This window comes from Gasterosteus aculeatus, chromosome 10, assembly GCF_964276395.1.
Source record: "Gasterosteus aculeatus chromosome 10, fGasAcu3.hap1.1, whole genome shotgun sequence".
In the NCBI taxonomy this organism is placed as follows: domain Eukaryota; kingdom Metazoa; phylum Chordata; class Actinopteri; order Perciformes; family Gasterosteidae; genus Gasterosteus; species Gasterosteus aculeatus.
Window position 1 is genome coordinate 4,294,783 of NC_135697.1, and position 18,474 is coordinate 4,313,256.

The window sequence follows — 18,474 nt, forward strand, 5'->3', positions numbered from 1 at the left end:
TTATGAGTAGACTGTTGTACGGTGAAGGCTTTCGCTTTCTGCACCAATAACCTACGTGTCTACTGCGAATTCTCCCACATGCTAATGCAGCTCTAATGTGGATCTACTGATCCAGTGGAGCGTTACTCCTATTAGCGGTCCATAAATAATATCCACCTAATTCAGCACGGACGTCAGATTTATCTCCATCACTGATCGTGTTTATTATGGCACGAAACGAGGGCGAGTCAACAGTGTTTACGGGCAGCGTTTCCTCTACAACATGCTGCCCGACCAACGTCTGCAACTCCCCCACTTACTGGTTTTGGACCAAAGTCCTGCTGTTATTTGGGTGGTGGGGAACCGTCTTGTGGGATTTGCGGTTTCTTCAAATTTGACATGTTTTTGTAGCTTGATGGCACTTTGTCGCCACCAGCACAGTGTACAAGTGTGTACAACGAACCCTCTGTAGCTGACAAATACTCAAATTAGTGATTGTATTTCAATCTCTCTTCCATTGTGTACATACACATGACTTCACTCCCAGAGACGCAAGAACAAATCAAATATATATTTTACTATTAATGACAAAATGGTAACGCACGGGACAAGTAACTTTAATCTGATTACTGGTTTGGAACTAGTAACGCATTAGTCTTAGCTGGGTTGCATCCAAAGCAAATGACGATGGAAAAACCATTTAATTCATATGATCACCAAACTATTTACAATGCATGGTTGCCCATCAACAAGTGCACGCTTTGGCCAAAGTTATACTTTCTGCAGCTGCAAGATGTTCAATGTCATCAGAGCAGCTGATCGGAAGGTGTCCTGACTTTAAACTGACCCCCCATCTGTCTGTCCAGTACAATAACCTTTACAAACAACCGCTGTGCTGTTTACTGCGAATGAAACCATTTTATAGCAGATTCTTAGTATAACATTTTTTGCAGGTAAATAGTAATCTGAGGACACGGAACAAAAGTGGCGTAATGCTTCCGCCATCCCCTCACTGAGTGGGTCACATGTAGCGCTCTTCTTAGCACGTCTTCGGCCCGGTTCCTTCATCCAGCAGCAGCTCCTCGCCGCTCTGAATGAGTGCGTGCCGTCAGCAGTCTGCCAGTGTCAGTCATCGTTGTCTTCTGAGGAGGAGGAGGAGCACATCGTCCCGTCGCGGTAGCAGCGGCCCAGCAGGCGCAGCTCCTCCAGCGCGTCCTTGTAGTCCGACATTTCAGGCCCCTGCGAGAGGAAGCTGGGGGCCGAGCGGCGGATGTCCAGAGCGCCGGCGCCGCTGTGCAGCTGGGACAGCCACGAGCCGACAGCGGGACCCGACTGGAGGGACGTCATGACGGGCGCCAGGGAGACCGCCCGGCCTGCAGTTTATTAAGAAACACATGTAGAAAAAGACGATTTTCCAGCTGAAAACTAAATAAAAATGGAACTCACTGCCAGGAGGAAGAGGCTGGCTCTGCAGGAAGCCCCGAGGACCAAGGAAGTGACTGAATATCTGTGGGAACGGCGGCGTCAGCGCACTGGGTGTAGATACCAGCTGCAGCGCCCTGAAGAGACGAGCGGTGGGTTCAAATGGGCTCTAAACCAGTACGATGATTTATTGGTGACGGTTTGGGGACTCACAGGGGGGACCTGGGGTAGAAGGACCTGACGTAGGACTCCAGGACGTCCTCGCCTCTGTGAAGGTCGTGCAGAGGAGTGGCTGGCTGGGTCCCTGGAGCCAGAGAGCTGATGGAAGGGAAAGGAGTTACACAGTAAGGAAAGGGGAGCCGTTCGATGCCTATTTCCTTATTAATCCTCAATCATTTCTGTACACTCTATAAATGTGTAGACTCAACGGTTTTAAGCTTAACTGTTCTTCTTCCTCATGCTTTCATCTTTTTTTAAAGCATAAACTCGCATATAATCAGAGTCAAATCCAAAGCAGCCAGGAACCCGTGTTAACCAAAAAAAAAAAAGCACAAGTCCGAAGTGATAATAATTAGGGCCGACACGGGGAGGAGGGTATGAATGAATTAAAAGGAAGATTGTAAAAGGTGAAAGTGAAGTAAATGAATAATGTGTACAGAAACGTCTCACCTGGTGAGTCTCTGCCCCTCGAAGCCTCTGAGTGTCACCAACTGGCCGTAGCAACGGCCGTCGCCGGGTTCAGGGCAAGCCGAGAGAGGCTTCCAGGGCAACGCGTCCGCGCAGGCGCTGAGTGCGTCGGGGAGAGCGGCGCCGTGCATCATGGGAAAGGGCACGGCGCCGTAAGCGGCCACCACCTATCAAACCACATTGTGAGATCAGACGCCTCTCTCTTTGAACGGAGCGGACAGTGCGGCTCCTCCAGCAGCAGGAGGTCACCTTTCTGCCGGACACGGCCAGCGTGTCCGCCATCTGCCACATGGGGGCGCCGTCCTTCAGCCTGTAAGGCAGGGTGAGGGCATCGAGGGCCAGAGCCAGCACGGAGCTGGAGTGATACCACAGAGAGGGCTGGGAGGGGAACACAGACCACCGTCATTATCTTATGGAAAGAAAGTCAATAGAAAATGTCAAAATAAGGCGCAGAAATTAGAGATAAGTTCAATTACTGTTAAACGCATCTTTGATAATATTAATATTTATTGTTATTATAATAAAGGATTTCAAATAGGAGCTCACATCATAATTTAGGTGGGGGAAAGCGACGGGCGATGAGGGCCGTCTCCCCAGTCCACCCCGCAGCGTCAGCGGGCAGAAGAAGGAGCTGTTGGCGGCCATGTTGACCGTCCCCAACGCGCAGTTCAACACGTGGTAGAGCTCCTTCATCGGCGTCTGGCGGAGCGGCAACAACACAACGGGTACAGAAACCCATTTCCGCAACATCTGCTTCTGCTCCTACTGGCGTTCCATGACTCACCGTGTCCGGGTGGCTGACAGGCGCCAACCCCCAAGTCAGGATGCCCCTCCCGCCATAAGAGTCCTGCAGCATCTCCGTGACCTTTGACCCCAGGCCGGCAAAGCCATCGGCCAGGTCACAGAACACCTGGAAACCCTGAGATTGAAACAGCACGCGTTTTACACCTGGGAAGACGAAATCTGTTTGATATAATAGAGCACAGTATCACATGTCATTTAGCTGACGCTTTTATCCAAAGCGACTTACAATAAGTGCATTTCAACCATAAGGATACAAACTCAAAAGAACCACAAAGTGCAATTTCCTTAAATAAGCCGATTTACAACTCGCTATAGATAAGAGCCATTATAAGTTTGGTATATGGTAAAAAGACTTACCTGAAGGTAATCACACTCCTCTACAAAGAAGTGCAGTTTGTCCTCTAGCTGCTCCAGCAGCGGCCCCTGCAGGAGACCTTCTCCCTGACCAAAAGTCTCCAGACGGTGAGCCTCGCTGCACACAAATAAGAGACATCACTGTTTGGGGGGCGGGAAGGAAGAACAACAGGCTATGCAACGAGGACGCAGTTAAGCACTGCGGCCAGCAGCACTCATGAATCTGCTACAACCAGCAAGGTCTTCTGTACCAAACGGCCCCGGGGAGGAGGCGTAGGACATCTAAGCTAACTCAGCCAGGACCCGAGGCTATGGGCCGTAGCATGGCTGCGTTGCATTATATCAGTACATGACCCTCGCCTGCCTGTGATTGAAGCACAACTCAGTGTAAAGACATCTACTGGAGAGAAGAAGGTACTGCACGGGGAAAGGCCTCGTTTTGCTCATTGGCGTGCAGGAGAGCAGGAGGTTGCCCCTACCCGTCATGGTTGTACTGGTGGATGACGGAGACGGATCGAGGGTGCAGGTGGATCCTGAGGAAGTCGGACCACACCTTCACGCTGCCCTCCAGCCGGTAGCCTTTTTGGACACGAGCCAGCTGGCTGTTCACAGTGTCCACACTCACTGCGCCTGCTGGGAGGGTGGCGCTCTAGAGTGATTGCTGCTTGGTGTGACACTAAATCGTGCGTATACCGTGCAGGGTTTTTAAAGAAGGTTTCCCTACCTGAACAGTGAGGCCGGGGACTGGAATAAAAATCATCTTGAGCAAGGATCTCTCCTTTCTGGTAAAAAAGATTCACAATAATTGTTTCTACGAAGGTAATACACTAAGCCCCTACAATAGAGAATAAACTACTGTTGTAGTGGCAATGAAAATATAAAATGAACACCAACATCTAAAGTAGCAATGAATAACTTTCTCATACAATCAATTAATAAAAGTCAAGACAATATTTTGAAGGAAAATTGTACGTATAGTTTGCACCAGAAACACTCACATCCATCCTGTCCAGATCTTCCAGGAAGGAGTTCTTCTGAGGTGGACTTTCTTTGTGCATCATGAGGCTTCCCTCCCTGTCGGATGGAGAACGATTTTTTAACATCAAAAGAGACTAGGAATGGTCCAAACAGAGACTTCTGGTTTTAAAAATAGTCACAAAATCCTTTATTAATGGCTATGTCAATTAATGTAGGTCAATGTGTATCATTGTAGGTTTCATTCATTAAATAGTTAGTTTTTCATTACGCAAATTTGGAACAGAAAGATTCAGGTGAACATCGGTCGAAAAAAATCACAAATACTGTTTACACATAAATCTGTTGGGCCCTTGAATAAAGGATGTTACTGACCATGTGGCAGCGGAGGTGTCTGTGCCGGCGTCATATAGATTTCCCTCCTGCCGTAGAGTCCGCAGACTTCCTGTTAGAGACAGAGTGAGGCGGTCAGGTGACTCAGCATTAGACACGAGTTACCAAATTGACCCGTGTCCAGCCCAGAAACCCAAATGATGAAAATATGTATTATGTAATCAAACTAGTACACAAAAGGACATTAGTGTCACAACAGAAATACAAAGCTGCTCCAGCGCTGTCCAACGTTGGCGACATTCAGAAAAACGCCTTCAACGGGGAGAAGTTACCTTTGAGATCCATGGCGATGAGGCGCGGCGTGTGGGTGACATGTCCACCCGGAGTCTGTTCTTCACGAAACAGGACATCGCTCTGGATCTCACTCGGTGGCGTCTCTGGGTCGTATGATAAAGAAGCATCCTGCATGCAAATACAAGCCTGCTGTCATTTCCCTGTCAGAGTAATAATACATTTAATTAAACTAAATGACTGAACTAGTAATAGTAGTACTAACCTAATTGAATAAACTAAATATAATAATAAATAAATATATATATATATATATATATATATATATATTCTTCTTTGTATCAGCATCAAAACATTTAAATCAGAAAGTATTTTTAACTTTTACTTCAGTACAAAATACGCATTCAGAACTGTGAACATAATCAAAGTCATTTTCTAATATCAAGTGTGTAGTGACTTCACAGAAAGATTAACGGTTAGTGAGAAAGTACAATAGTTAGTGGACTAACAGTAGAAGTATGATGGTGCATAAAATATGATATCTGTTGTACTATAAAGTACAATGTATATGAGAAGGTATGAGACGACATCCTCTGCAGGATGCAGGAGGCTCAGAGATGTTGACTGACAGAGTAACTCTTCATCAGCTTCACCATTTCAACAGAGGCGTTATTTATACAACCAGGTTTTAAATTAGCACGTGATCTGTATCCTCGACCATAAGAGACAAGTTCGCTCTAAAATAAAGAGTATACTAATTTGATCACAAATATACTGCTGCCTTCAGGCTCGATAGCAGCTTTCAGCATCGTAAACGCCGATGTCGTCCGTCATCTTTACGGGGCAGCTCCATCGCGTATCAAGGCGTATTCACGCTGCTGCTGATGTGAAGCTCTCTGTGCCGCTCGGTGCAGCTACAAGTTTGACAACACATGCAAGGCTAACGTTAGCTAGCTTAGCGTTAGCCGCTTACCTGTAAATTCCACCAGTGAGTTCCAACAAAGTTGGAATAATGCCCCAACTGAAGAGTGACGACCTCTCTACAAACGTTACTCATCTTGGTGAATAGGAAAACTATTACGATCTTCTTCAAATTGGAACTTCATTGACATGTTTGGGACATGGTTTGGAGATGGCAACACCGAACAGCAACAACCAAACACAAAGTTGTGCAGCACTAAAATGAGATTAGGTGATTGGCTCAGAGAAATGTGTGATGAAATGTGATTGGATGTAGAAATGACGACGTTGTAAACGTCACCGCGCCATGGCTTCACGTGCGGTGTCTACATGCTTTTACCACCCGTTTCATCAAAATTGACGTAGAAAAGTTACTATTTAATAATATCTCTGGAAATAACAGTTTTCGTCAGACTTGTATTATATTGAGAAGACTGCCATGAAAACAAACATTTCTTTTGATATGTACCATTGACGGACGGTCATTTCCTGTGCAGTAACCGTGTGTGACAGCAGGCGGCAGTAGCTTTGTATAGTGTCACGTGTACGAACTGGAAAGAGGCACCGAGGAAGAGAAGACGAAGAAGAAGGCGACCATGTTGATTTAAAGGAAGAAGAAACACAATAGAGGAGATTTATTTCAAGTAAAAATCAGTTCATAAAGCGAATTGTAAAAGAAGTAGTTGATCAACTGCACACCAAATATACCTTATAGAAATAACAGAGAAACTAAGGTAGGTTTGCTGTATACGAAACCGTCCAATTTCCGTTAAAAACATCCGAGCTGCTGAGAGCTCGCTAGCACGTAGCCAGCTAACGTTAGCGAGTGGAGTTTAGTGCTAAATTAGCCCTAATGCCAACGATCTTGCTAATTGTGTCATATATTATGTTAACAATTAAATAAAACAGAATGTTACGGCGATGCATTATTCCCTATACTTTACGTATATGTTGTCATGTGTCTTAATTAAGAGCTCATTGAATCTCTGCAGGTGTTGAACAGCTTAATGATTTAGCTAAGTGCTAACCCTAGCTTAGCCTCAGGACCGTTAGCCTAACAACGCCAATGTTTTTTCACTTCAGTCACAGCTTTAAGGTGACGTTAAGTCATGGATTTTACTGAGGGAAATTAGTACAACCTAACAAAGCTACACAGTTGGTCGGAATGAAGCAAAGTTAATAGCTATAAGTGTTCATAGTAACGTTAATACATAAAATATGTAGGAAGGATAAACGACAACAAGATGACGGTCATCTAAAGGGAAAACGCGAACGACACAAACCGCCAATTATAGTCAATTCAGTCAATTAGAATAATTGAATAAATTGATGTATACTGTAACTCCGTCAGACGTAGAGTCGTTTTATATAAAAAAAACTGTTTGGGCTTCGCTAATTGGCCTCAGAAGATTGAACGTTACACCTGTTAAGTTCACCTGTGCAATTGGCGAATTAACCGCTGTAGTCTTTCACCGAGTTCTGCGAGGTAGTGTTTATCACAATTGCAATATCGATGCTTTCATTGTCGAAGTGAGACGTGAATTCTTAATATTGACTCGGTTACGGCTTCCCAGCCCAACCTTTGGGGCAAGACTCCCAGGTTTTTTCCCCCTGCTATTTTGGGTTGTATGTTTATCTTTCTGTGTTTGTTTTAGGTTACAGGTTTGAGTTGTTGGCTGACTTTGAGGAGGTAGCGGGTTGATCGCAGCCGCACTCGCACACACTTCACACACCAACCCGAAGACCGGCAGTGTCGTGGAGAGAGGGCTGAACACCCAGAGGAGAAGGGAAACGCACACTGAGGACTCAAAAGGGGTGAAAAGCTGTTTGGCTTTGGACTAGAAACCCCGTTTGTATTTGTGAATCCAGGATTCTTTTCACGCAGTGGAGCGACATATCCACACACAGTGGAACCAAACGTAGAGCATCACAGACTATATGTTATTGGCGGAAAACGTGTACAAAGTTGGATATCCTTTTTTTGGAAGAACAGGGATATTGAGCAAATCTATGGACTCAAAGTGGAAAGAAGAAATGCTCAATTTAGAAACAGAAATTTAAGCATTGAACTAAGATTATATCGAAGAGGCTGTTCCCCAAGTTCAGATTGCCTTAGTTGTTCTATTTCAGGACTTGGACCGCTTTTGATACTTGTTCACATATAATTTTTCTATATTGTGGGCAAGTATATACATGCATATGGATGCAAATTTCTCTTCATTTTGAAGAGCTCTTGTGTAAAAACGTTTTTTTTTTTTTTTTTTTTTGTTCCTGTACGTCAGTCACTCTTGTTGAAGGGGACCCAACTACACGTACATGTGTATATGTAAATACTACCAATTGACTTCAGTTGTGAAAGCTTTGGACTTAAAAAGAATAGAGAATATTGTTTGTTAATGCTTTATTAAACTTTTTTACTTTTAAAGAGAATTTTTAAAAAGAAAAACCTAAGAGGCAAAAATCTAATACTTTTGAATAAAAAGAAAAGGACAACGGGACAAAATGGCCACCGCCAGAACAGAAAACGTTGGCCCCGTCATCATGGGACTGAACAAGCAGAACGGGCAGCTCAGAGGACAGACCAAACCCGCTTCAGTCCAGCCAGCACCCACAACTCAAGCAAAGGCTTTGGGTGCAGCCAAGCTAGCAGGTGGTGCTGCTGAGGACGGAGGAGGCATCAAGTTTGGAGACGACTGGAAAAAAAGCCTAAAGCTCCCACCCAGAGACAACCGGGTCAAAACCTCAGTGAGTCCAACTAGGTAATCTTAGTGGATTTGAATGCAGTGTTGTGCCGTCATGCTCACCCTTCGCTGTGTGTACTGCAGGATGTCACGTCCACCAAGGGGAATGAGTTTGAAGATTACTGTCTCAAAAGGGAACTCCTGATGGGCATCTTTGAGATGGGTTGGGAGAAACCTTCCCCTATCCAGGTACGACAGCTTTCTTTTTCTTCTTCAAATTTGATATCCTTGGCAGATTTGATATTGAGAATATCTTGTTAACTTTCTTTCGTTACCCGTTTTTGCATATTTAAATGGAAGATTTAGGCAGTTTGTTGAATTAAAACTAAAAATGTAAATGTTCCTGCAGTTTTGCAAGTCTGCTTAACCTCTAGACAACTAAAGACATGACGAGTTGGGAACTTTTGTTTCACTCTATTAAAGTAAAATTCTATTTGGATTGTCACTGTCCTCACGTTGAAGGCCTTTTTTAATGAAACTTTTCCATTACAACATGCAAAAATTGACACGTTACTAGGGGTGTAACGATTAATTTTAACTTCGATTCGAATCGCAATTCATGGTTGCCGATTCGATTCATGGACGATCTGGGTTAATTTAGAACAATTCGATTCAGTGACTTGAAATCAATTCAGTAACTTTACTGGATCAATTCACAGAACCCCGGATTTTCAACCACTTTGTAGGGTCGCATGTCTTTATAGGTAAACTTGGCAATTGTTGTGCTGTGATGTTGAGTTTGGTGCTGGCGAGGCCTGAGGTGTCTGCAGAGCTGCAGTTACCTGCTGCTGCTGCTGCAGCGGTGACGCTGCTAGAGGTCCTGACTGTCGGCGTTGTTTAATCCCACGGCGCCTTAGTAGATGGCCGGAAAGATTCGACGTGTTTCCGTGGTTTTTATTTGGCTTCTACATATTCTACAAACAGCGAGCGACTTATTTAGAACACCTCCGTGTTTGCAAAAGCCGAAATGTTTCCACGCGCTGGATTGATAAGTTGGTTTGTAAATGTCTCGCTCGCAGTCGTCTCCTCCACGCTGTGTTTTGTTTTTGTTCCGAGTTTCGAGCGGCTGCCGCTGCGTACTGATGACGTCACAGACAGACTGAATCCAGTAACGTTTAACGTGTCTAAAGTGCTAAAAAACAAACAAACAATCAAACACACATCCATGCCGTTTTTGTACTTAAATCCAATGTGCAGTTTCCAAGTATCAATACAATCGATTATGTACCATTTCAATCGATTTGTAATCGATATGTGTCGTCCGGAATGCCGATTTGCGGAGCACAGATCGATTCAGTTGGATCGCAGGAATATAAATCGATTAATCGATTCAGTGAATGAATCGTTACACCCCTACACGTTACATATCTATCATCATGACACTTGAGTAGAATGAGACCAAGGATTGTATTTTATTCTTTGCAGGAGGAGAGCATTCCCATCGCGCTGTCCGGACGGGATATTCTGGCTCGGGCTAAGAACGGAACAGGGAAAAGTGGAGCCTATCTCATCCCACTGCTGGAGAGAATAGACCTGAAAAAGAACCACATACAAGGTGAGAGGCTGTGCTCATCCACCCACCCTCACTTCTCTCTCCCCTCTAAACCATCTATGTTGCTTAAGTTAGTTTTGTTTCCTCCTTCTTTACCGGGCCCTCGCTGTTACTTGTACCCTCAGTGTCCCTCCTATTATTCACTTTTCTGTAGTCTTAAGTGTCCTTGTAAATCCTTTTCACCACCACCCACTACTGTTTTTTTCATGTTCTAGCACTTGTCATGGTGCCCACCCGTGAGCTGGCTCTGCAAGTGAGCCAGATCTCCATCCAGATCAGCAAACACCTGGGTGGAGTCAAAGTCATGGCCACCACCGGGGGCACCAACCTGCGGGATGACATCATGCGCCTGGATGAAACCGGTAAGAAGGCACCGTGTGTCTCACTGACCATGGGAAAGTCATATTTAGTCATCTCAAGTCAAGATGAAACATATTTCACCTTTCCTTTTCCCACATCAGTGCATGTTGTCATTGCAACGCCTGGTAGGATCCTGGACTTGATAAAGAAGGGAGTGGCCAAGGTGGATAGAGTCCAGATCATGGTGATGGATGAGGTAAATACAAATAATAAATATGAAGCGCTCTGCTCACCACAAGGTTTTATAGTACATATATATTTGCTTTGTCAGACTTCCACCTCGCCTGCTTCGTATTAAATTGTCTGTTTCTTCTCAGGCCGACAAGCTGCTGTCTCAGGATTTTGTGGTGCTCATCGAGGATATCATCAGCTTCCTGGCCAAGAACAGGCAGATCCTGCTCTACTCTGCGACCTTCCCCATCAGCGTGCAGAAGTTCATGGTGGGTTTTTTCGGCGAGCTGCTGCACTACTCAGCCGGCCCGATGGCTCGGGGCCACTTGGCGCCGCTCGGCTCACACTGCAGCCCAAGCTGTTCCCAAACGGTCTCCAGATCTGTGTTTGTGTTTGGTATTGTTTGTAGGGCAACAATTGCAGAATGTGCTAGTTTTGGATCCTGTAAAAGTCTTTTGGAATGCTGGAAACAGCAGAACAAAATGACCAGACACATTCCATTGATTGACAAAACGGTTGTATTCTCTCCTTTCTGCAGGCCAAGCATCTCCAGAAACCCTACGAGATCAACCTGATGGAGGAGCTGACTCTGAAGGGAATTACTCAATACTACGCCTACGTCACAGAGAGGCAGAAAGTCCACTGCCTAAACACACTTTTTTCCAGGGTAACTGACCTGTTTTTTTTATTCACATCCAAGCATTTGAATGGTTCTTCCTCTCATAATGCTGTGGTGCGAAAGCTTCTTTTTTCTTCTTTAACTCTGTGTTGTGAACACACTGCTGTACAATTTGATCCGAAGACACGTGGTAGACATAATGATCCGTAACACAATCTTTTCTCTCAGCTTCAGATAAACCAGTCGATTATCTTCTGTAACTCCACCCAAAGGGTGGAGCTTTTGGCCAAGAAGATCACTCAGCTGGGCTACTCCTGCTTCTACATCCACGCCAAGATGATGCAGGTGAGGACAAGAAACAACTGACAGAGATGTTGCACTTATGTCTTTTTTTTTTTATTTGTATTATTTCAGATGGCCACTGCAGCATTTTTACGTCCGTTTGTTTTCAGGAATACAGAAACCGTGTGTTTCACGACTTCAGAAATGGACTGTGCAGAAACCTGGTCTGCACTGGTGAGTTTGTTGTGTACAATCGTTTTTTTTGTTTTTTTTCAAAGCCTCAGATACCAACAGAGATTTAAATCTCATTTCTTCTGACAGATCTCTTCACCAGGGGCATCGATATCCAGGCTGTCAACGTAGTCATAAACTTTGACTTCCCCAAGAATGCCGAGACTTACCTCCATCGTATTGGAAGATCAGGTCTGTTGTTTACACCGTTTCATGTTGTCGAAGCCTCACTGTCTCTTGTGGAAAGTGAGCTTTAGAAGAATGGAAAGCAAAAAGAATCTAGAAACGCAGAATTGGCAGCAATGTTTAAAAGAAGTTAAGATGAATGCTTTTTAATTTCTAATTGTAAGTATACTAGTTTTTACTTGTACAGCTCCCACCTGCCCAGTTTGCCTAACTTTTAAAATGTCTGGATATTCAACAGGATCTGGATTGGTTTTCATTTAACTAGTAAATAAGTCAAGTAAATTGCACTTAAAGTCCAGTCTGTCTCTGTTGGCAATAGATAACATCACTACAGTTTATAAGACAGATTTTTGGCTGTTCTCTCAGGGAGGTTTGGTCACCTGGGCTTGGCCATCAACCTGATCACATCAGAGGACCGCTTCAACCTGAAAGCCATCGAGGACCAGCTGGTGACCGACATCAAGCCCATTCCCAGCAGCATCGACAAGAGCCTCTACGTGGCCGAGTTCCACACGTCCGGCGCAGACTGCGACGTGGAGGAGATCGAGGAGAAGCCAACAGGGCGCCAACAGGACAGCACCTAAACCAGGCGAGATGCTGCGAGATGATTAGTAGCCTTTATCTGCACGAAGGAATGTGACACTGACCGCGCTCTGTCTCCTCCAGGACGCTGCAGGCTTTTGCACAGATCATCGTTCACAGGCAACTCTTCAGTTCCATTTTTCTCCCACAGCCGGTCAAATGGACGTGGAGGCAGTTTGTTTTTTCCTCAAGCATTTTCTTATCTTTGCTCAGAAAGAGCTGCCTCATTCTTTTTTTTTTTTTTTCTTCATATTTAATGAAAACACCATATGGTTTTGCACCAACCTCCAATTGACCCATGCATCCTTCGTACGAGCATAGCGTTGATTTCCTCCAAGTTCTCTTGGAGACAACCGCAAGGCCGAATATCAAAGCTGTTCTGAAGCGGTCCTTCTCTGAGACGGTTGTCATGGTTGCCCTCTGAAAGACGCTACAACGGCGCAATCCCACCCGCCACCTCGCAACACACGTCACTCAAGTGCCTTACTTACTCCCATGAGCACTCATCCATTCATAGCCTGCTGTCTCCTGTCATGCAGCAGAGTACGAGCACAAATATGCGCAACATATACCCAAGTTTATTTAAACATCCGTTATGCAAGGGACAAAGACCACAGATGAATTTGAACGTTTTATTTCTATTGAGAACGTTGCAATAAAAAAGGGCAGCTTTATTTAAATACTGCGTGACTGTTTTTCCCCTTTCGCTATGAATAATACCTGAGCAGAGTTAAAAGGACGAGACTGCTTGAGACCCCCCCGCCCCCCCAGACGCCTTCTGTACTGCCAACCGCTCGGGCCTCTGTAGTTGTGGGACCGCTTTCCCCTCCGGCATCAGAACAGCTTTGATACCCGCGTCTGACGAATTGATTCCGACGGATAAACCGTTTATGTGGAAATTGGTGCAAAACAAGTTTTTAATTTCCTCTTTTCGTCTTTTTTACTCCTTCAGACTGTTTTTTTTGTGTGGAAATAGAAAGTTAGAATTATTTACAGGCATTTTTTTTCCGCCCGAATATTGAGGTCAAACTTTCTTTTTAAGCCCCGTTGTGACCAAATGAAAGTTGGTGGATGTATCGGTTGTCTGTATGTGGATACTCTCCAGCCCTGAGGTTGAATGTTAAGCTCTTGAGTGGATTTGCTGCCGCTGCACCAGGACTCGTCTTCAGGTCTGTCCTTTGTGACGCGTTCTGCTGGTAAAGGACTACATTCACCTTCAATTGAAACTGAGTCAGCGGTCTCTCTGCGGCAGCAGCAGCGACATCTTCTATTCTTTCTTTCTTGTTCTTCTTTGTTTCTCCAGCACACCTGTGTTTTAGGTTGGGGGGGTGTCTATGTGTTTTTGAAAGCAAAATTGTAGCATCTCTGAACAGGCAGCTGTGACTTCTTTGTTTTTGTCCTCTCCTTTACAACGACAAAACGCAACATAAAAAGATTATTTTTGCTTTTTTAAGATTTCTTTTGATGTTTCTTAAAGCATTTGGCACTGGGTCATTTGTGGAGGGGTTTCTCTTTTGGGGGGGGGGGGGGGGGGGCGTCTTGAATCTTTGCTTTACTCTGGTACTTAAATCAAATGTAAACGCTTTTCTTTAATTTTGTTTTACCTCAAAGTACACACAACCGGGTTTTCTTTGTGTTTTAAGGCCAGAGGGTTTAGTTCTACTAGAAAGCATCGAAGCACTGAGATCTTTTTGAGCCTGTTTCATGTTTGTGTTGCCGATGATCAAAGTGCTTTTTCCCCTGTTTTTTTCAATTTGGCAATCTTTATACGGGGTATTGTGAATAATTTTGAGAAAACAAAATGGTAAATTAATTATTGTTTACAAAAAATACTTTGGTTCATGAGCGAATGAGGTCAAATTTCATTTTTTTAGCTTTTTTTTTCTTGAAATAGATATTCAGGATTTACATTGAAGCAAATGTGAGATGTATATATGTGAGCGAGCGAGATGTGTGTGTGCGAGCGAGATGTATGTGTGGGAGTGTGTGCGAGCGAGATGTATGTGTGGGAGTGTGTGCGAGCGAGATGTATGTGTGGGAGTGTGTGCGAGCGAGATGTATGTGTGCGAGCGAGATGTATGTGTGGGAGTGTGTGCGAGCGAGATGTATGTGTGGGAGTGTGTGCGAGCGAGATGTATGTGTGGGAGTGTGTGCGAGCGAGATGTATGTGTGCGAGCGAGATGTATGTGTGCGAGCGAGATGTATGTGTGGGAGTGTGCGAGCGAGATGTATGTGTGGGAGTGTGTGCGAGCGAGATGTATGTGTGGGAGTGTGCGAGCGAGATGTATGTGTGCGAGCGAGATGTATGTGTGGGAGTGTGCGAGCGAGATGTATGTGTGGGAGTGTGTGCGAGCGAGATGTATGTGTGGGAGTGTGTGCGAGCGAGATGTATGTGTGGGAGTGTGTGCGAGCGAGATGTATGTGTGGGAGTGTGTGCGAGCGAGATGTATGTGTGGGAGTGTGCGCGAGCGAGATGTATGTGTGCGCGAGCGAGATGTATGTGTGGGAGTGTGAGTTTGCACGCACGTGTCCACAGTTGTGGAAATTGCGTGTTCACTTTTAGAAATTGAGGAACATTGTAAGATTTCCTGGCTCTCATCATCAACATGTATTAAGTATCTGACTTATCAGGAATTAGCACTAAAAGTACTCGGCGGAAAAACTACCAATTATTACGATTTCCACCAACTTTTTTGTAGCTCCGGCCGTGTGTTTAACATGTTGTGACAGTTTTATTATCAACAATATAACTGATGATTAGAGCTACGGAACTAAAGATCTCGAGGAAGTGTGTGAGTGAGAGTTTGTGTGTGAGGTGAGTCAGTGAGAGAGAGAGAGGGTGTGTGTGTGCGTGCGCGTACACTGTCCCCTGGCCTTTGGCGTCAGGTGGGTGAGGGGGGTTGTGGGAGGGAGATTTGTCAAACTTTCAAAAAAGACGGGTGAGCATTTAAATACAAATTGGCAGTTTTGGGGATTATTGCAACTTCTGAATTGTGGAAGCTTCATGCCCTTTTTAAAAATGGCATTAATGGCCGACACGCCCCTAATGCCTTCTTCTAGCTAAATGGACACTTCAGGCTAATTGAGCCAAACTCAACGATGGACTCAGCAGAATTGCTGCAGTAATCTGAAGGTTTAGTCCCAGTTATTTCCTCTGCAACATGGACAGAAAAGTGGTGTTAAATTGGCACTCACATTTTTATTTTAATGGAGGGTAAACTGTCTGCAACGTGGATATATATTCAGTTGGGTGTTGCATACTTGAAGACGTATTTGAGTCTCCAGTCTTCTCTGTATGCATTGGTACCTTGCTGCTCCCAAAACTATTTTCAGTCCAATGTTAAAGTGACTTATCATATTTGGACTTTAATTGTCATACCCTAAAACCAGATTCCATGTTTTGGAGTTCTATTAATTACCTCCTTTGCTGCCCCATGATTTCCTTTTCATACCTTTTAGAAGAAAACTGTTCACTATTGGGTAGTACCAAGAATTAAGGTTATTCCAGTATTTTTTTCTTTTCTTTCCTTACAAAAAGCATTGGAGAGACACAAGGTATGTCATCGACATGTGTTGATCAATTGGTCCTCTACTGTTGTAACTTGGAAATACATGCAGGGGTTATAAAATTCAATAAATTGATTTGGAATCCACGCTGCCTGGTGCTCAGTATTTTATTTACATAATGGGGTTTCTAATGAAGCACTAGCATAAGTCTACGTTGTCCCAGAAGGAATATTTAACTTGAAACAATAAGTATATAGTGTGGGGAGCAATAAACTGCAAAATATATATATATATATTAATCCTACAATATAATTTTCTGGATGTTTTCTGGTGTGTGTATGTATGTATGTATGTATATATATATATATATATATGCTAATTAGGTGTTCATATTTTGTGTAATTTTATAGTGTTCAACTCTAAAAAATTTAAATTTGAAACTGAACAATAATTAGTAAAATTGGTAGATAAAAAATAGCTAGAACGTTGTCACGTCACCATGACAACGCCAAAAAATATGATTTACAATTGAGGGTATTTATGCGTATTGTATATATTTTATGACACCACTGTTGCAAATCAATTTTCCGGGAAAGTTGCTCGAGGCCGATCGATTTGTTGCTAAATGACGTGATGCCATTGCATGATGACGTTCGTCATTGTATACAATACAAAATAACGTTGCTCAGATTGATTGCCCATCTCGGAAAAAAATGATTCGACATTTAGTTTACGTTTGTCCATTATCACATTTTTATTTGTAGAAGTAATATAAACGAAACACATTTTATATGATGGGATATTTTCAAACACAACATTTTGAATTATTGAACAATTACATGTTGTTTCTCCAACCTCCTCGAACCCCCTAGTCCTCCTCCCCCCCCTCCACCCCCTCGCTCCTGACCACCTTCCTTTCCTCACCTGTATTGATGAGACAGGTGAGGAAAGGAAGGTGTTAACATCAGCATTGATAACACACTGCTGTGTTATCTGTCTGTTTTCCCAATTCTCTGAAGGAGGCAAGAGTTAACCCACTCCTGAAGAAACCTATCCTGAAACCATCTGAAGAAAACAATTACAGGCTGGTCTCTCTTCTTCCCTTCTTGTCCAAAACTCTTGAACGTGCTATCTTTAACCAACTTTCCTTCTATCTCCACCGTTACGACCTCCATGGCCCCCTTCAAGGCAGGCCATTCCATAGAGACTGCTCCACTCTGCTAGAGCCGCCTCTCTCTCCTCTGTCCTCATCCTTCTGGACTTCTCTGCTGCATTTGACACAGTCAACCACCAGATCCTAATTTCCTCCCTTCAGGAACTTGGTGTCTCAGGTTCTGCTCTCTCCCTTTCCTCGTCGTACCTCGACGGCCGCACCTACCGGGTAATGTAGGATATTAGAAACAAATATACGACCCGGTTCATAAAATTAATAAAAATGCATATAGTGTACACCAGAATACAGCCATGATTCTGAAACTGTAATCAATAAAGTAATGACAATATTGTAAAACCACTGTAGTTCTTCAACTGTAATAGAATAATACCAATGCAGTTATGATTGTATTTAATGCAATCAACTGGAATGCATACATGTAATACTTGCACAACAACTGATATTGACTAAGGATCATTTGAAATCCCGAGTTACATTGAACTCACCAGAAGACCACTCCCAGAGGTGTGGACACTAACTTTCACACCTTTAAGCATTGTTATAAATACCTGTAGGAACCATTGTTCTCGAGTTCGCTGGTGGAGGCAACAGACGGGCACTAGGGATGGTCAAAAGACTGACTTGGGGCCTGTTGGTTGCTGAGACCAGCGGCTCCTCAGCTGAGATGTTCTTTTTACCACAACGCCATCTCTTTTATTAAATACATTTGATTTAACCTTTTGATCTGCGATGACCTCTGTCCGTCCGGCGTTTCTTCATTTTTGAACACAACAGTAACCTGGCGAGGATCTGTGTCGGAACCTTGTCCTCTTACTACTGGAGTTCCTCAAGGTTCCGTCCTGGGTCCCCTCCTCTTCTCGCTCTACACCAACTCTCTCAGCGCTGTCATTCGCTTGCATGGCTTCGCCTACCACAGCTATGTGACACCCAACTAATTCTCTCCTTCCCTCACTCGGACACTCAGGTGGCGGCACGGATCTCTGCCTGTCTGACTGAAATCTCTCAGTAGATGTCCGCTCACCATCTGAAAATCCACCCCGACCAGACTGAACTACATCTCTTTCCGGGAAAAGATTCTCCGACCCAGGACCTGACGGTCAACTTTGGCAACTCTGTGTTAATGCCCACTTTGACTGCTAGGAACTTTCGGCATGACGACAACCAACTTCTTTCTTATAATGGGGAACAGGCGGTTCCTGTTGAACTGCATTTGACCCAGATAGGGCTGCATCTTTCTGCAACATGTTTGTGTGCTGGTGTTGAG

General features: G+C 44.2%; 2 protein-coding genes across 4 annotated transcripts; one reads left to right on the plus strand and one right to left on the minus strand.

The window, feature by feature from the left end:
- Positions 1-535: 535 nt before the first annotated feature.
- Positions 536-6,078, minus strand: msto1 (misato mitochondrial distribution and morphology regulator 1). Of its 2 annotated transcripts, none has more exons than XM_040189257.2 (14): positions 5,819-6,078; positions 4,887-5,016; positions 4,597-4,666; positions 4,245-4,320; positions 3,971-4,028; positions 3,726-3,876; positions 3,250-3,364; positions 2,873-3,007; positions 2,635-2,787; positions 2,338-2,466; positions 2,071-2,255; positions 1,615-1,719; positions 1,426-1,538; positions 536-1,352 (listed from the first exon to the last, which is right to left on the minus strand). In XM_040189257.2, the coding sequence occupies exons 1-14, from the start codon at positions 5,900-5,902 to the stop codon at positions 1,105-1,107; spliced, it is 1,752 nt and encodes a 583-aa protein (XP_040045191.2). In that variant the 5' UTR covers positions 5,903-6,078; the 3' UTR covers positions 536-1,104. The 2 variants fall into 2 exon arrangements, with proteins under 2 accessions (XP_040045191.2, XP_040045190.2); XM_040189256.2 differs by having other exon boundaries at positions 3,726-3,879.
- Positions 6,079-6,332: 254 nt separating this feature from the next.
- Positions 6,333-16,182, plus strand: LOC120826362 (putative ATP-dependent RNA helicase ddx6). 2 transcript variants are annotated; one of them, XM_040188559.2, is made up of 13 exons: positions 6,333-6,539; positions 7,461-8,550; positions 8,631-8,735; positions 9,972-10,101; positions 10,314-10,460; positions 10,560-10,654; positions 10,776-10,898; positions 11,168-11,296; positions 11,477-11,593; positions 11,701-11,764; positions 11,852-11,953; positions 12,314-12,536; positions 12,614-16,182. In XM_040188559.2, exons 2-12 carry the CDS (start codon positions 8,308-8,310, stop codon positions 12,529-12,531), a joined length of 1,473 nt encoding a protein of 490 aa, XP_040044493.2. In that variant the 5' UTR covers positions 6,333-6,539; positions 7,461-8,307; the 3' UTR covers positions 12,532-12,536; positions 12,614-16,182. The 2 variants fall into 2 exon arrangements, with proteins under 2 accessions (XP_040044493.2, XP_077936924.1); XM_078080798.1 differs by having other exon boundaries at positions 12,624-13,982.
- The last annotated feature ends 2,292 nt before the right edge of the window (positions 16,183-18,474 follow it).

What these genes read in the sequence shown, in the direction of transcription:
- LOC120826362 (XM_040188559.2), top strand. Translation starts at nt 8,308, where the DNA reads ATGGCCACCGCCAGAACAGAAAACGTTGGCCCCGTCATCATGGGACTG. An exon ending in CATGCGCCTGGATGAAACCG is followed by an intron (nt 10,461 to 10,559) that starts GTAAGAAGGCAC and finishes TTCCCACATCAG; the next exon opens with TGCATGTTGTCATTGCAACG. An exon ending in TCCACGCCAAGATGATGCAG is followed by an intron (nt 11,594 to 11,700) that starts GTGAGGACAAGA and finishes GTTTGTTTTCAG; the next exon opens with GAATACAGAAACCGTGTGTT.
- msto1 (XM_040189256.2), bottom strand. Translation starts at nt 5,902, where the DNA reads ATGAGTAACGTTTGTAGAGAGGTCGTCACTCTTCAGTTGGGGCATTAT. An exon ending in CTCACTGGTGGAATTTACAG is followed by an intron (nt 5,017 to 5,818) that starts GTAAGCGGCTAA and finishes ATTTGCATGCAG; the next exon opens with GATGCTTCTTTATCATACGA. An exon ending in CATCGCCATGGATCTCAAAG is followed by an intron (nt 4,667 to 4,886) that starts GTAACTTCTCCC and finishes TGTCTCTAACAG; the next exon opens with GAAGTCTGCGGACTCTACGG.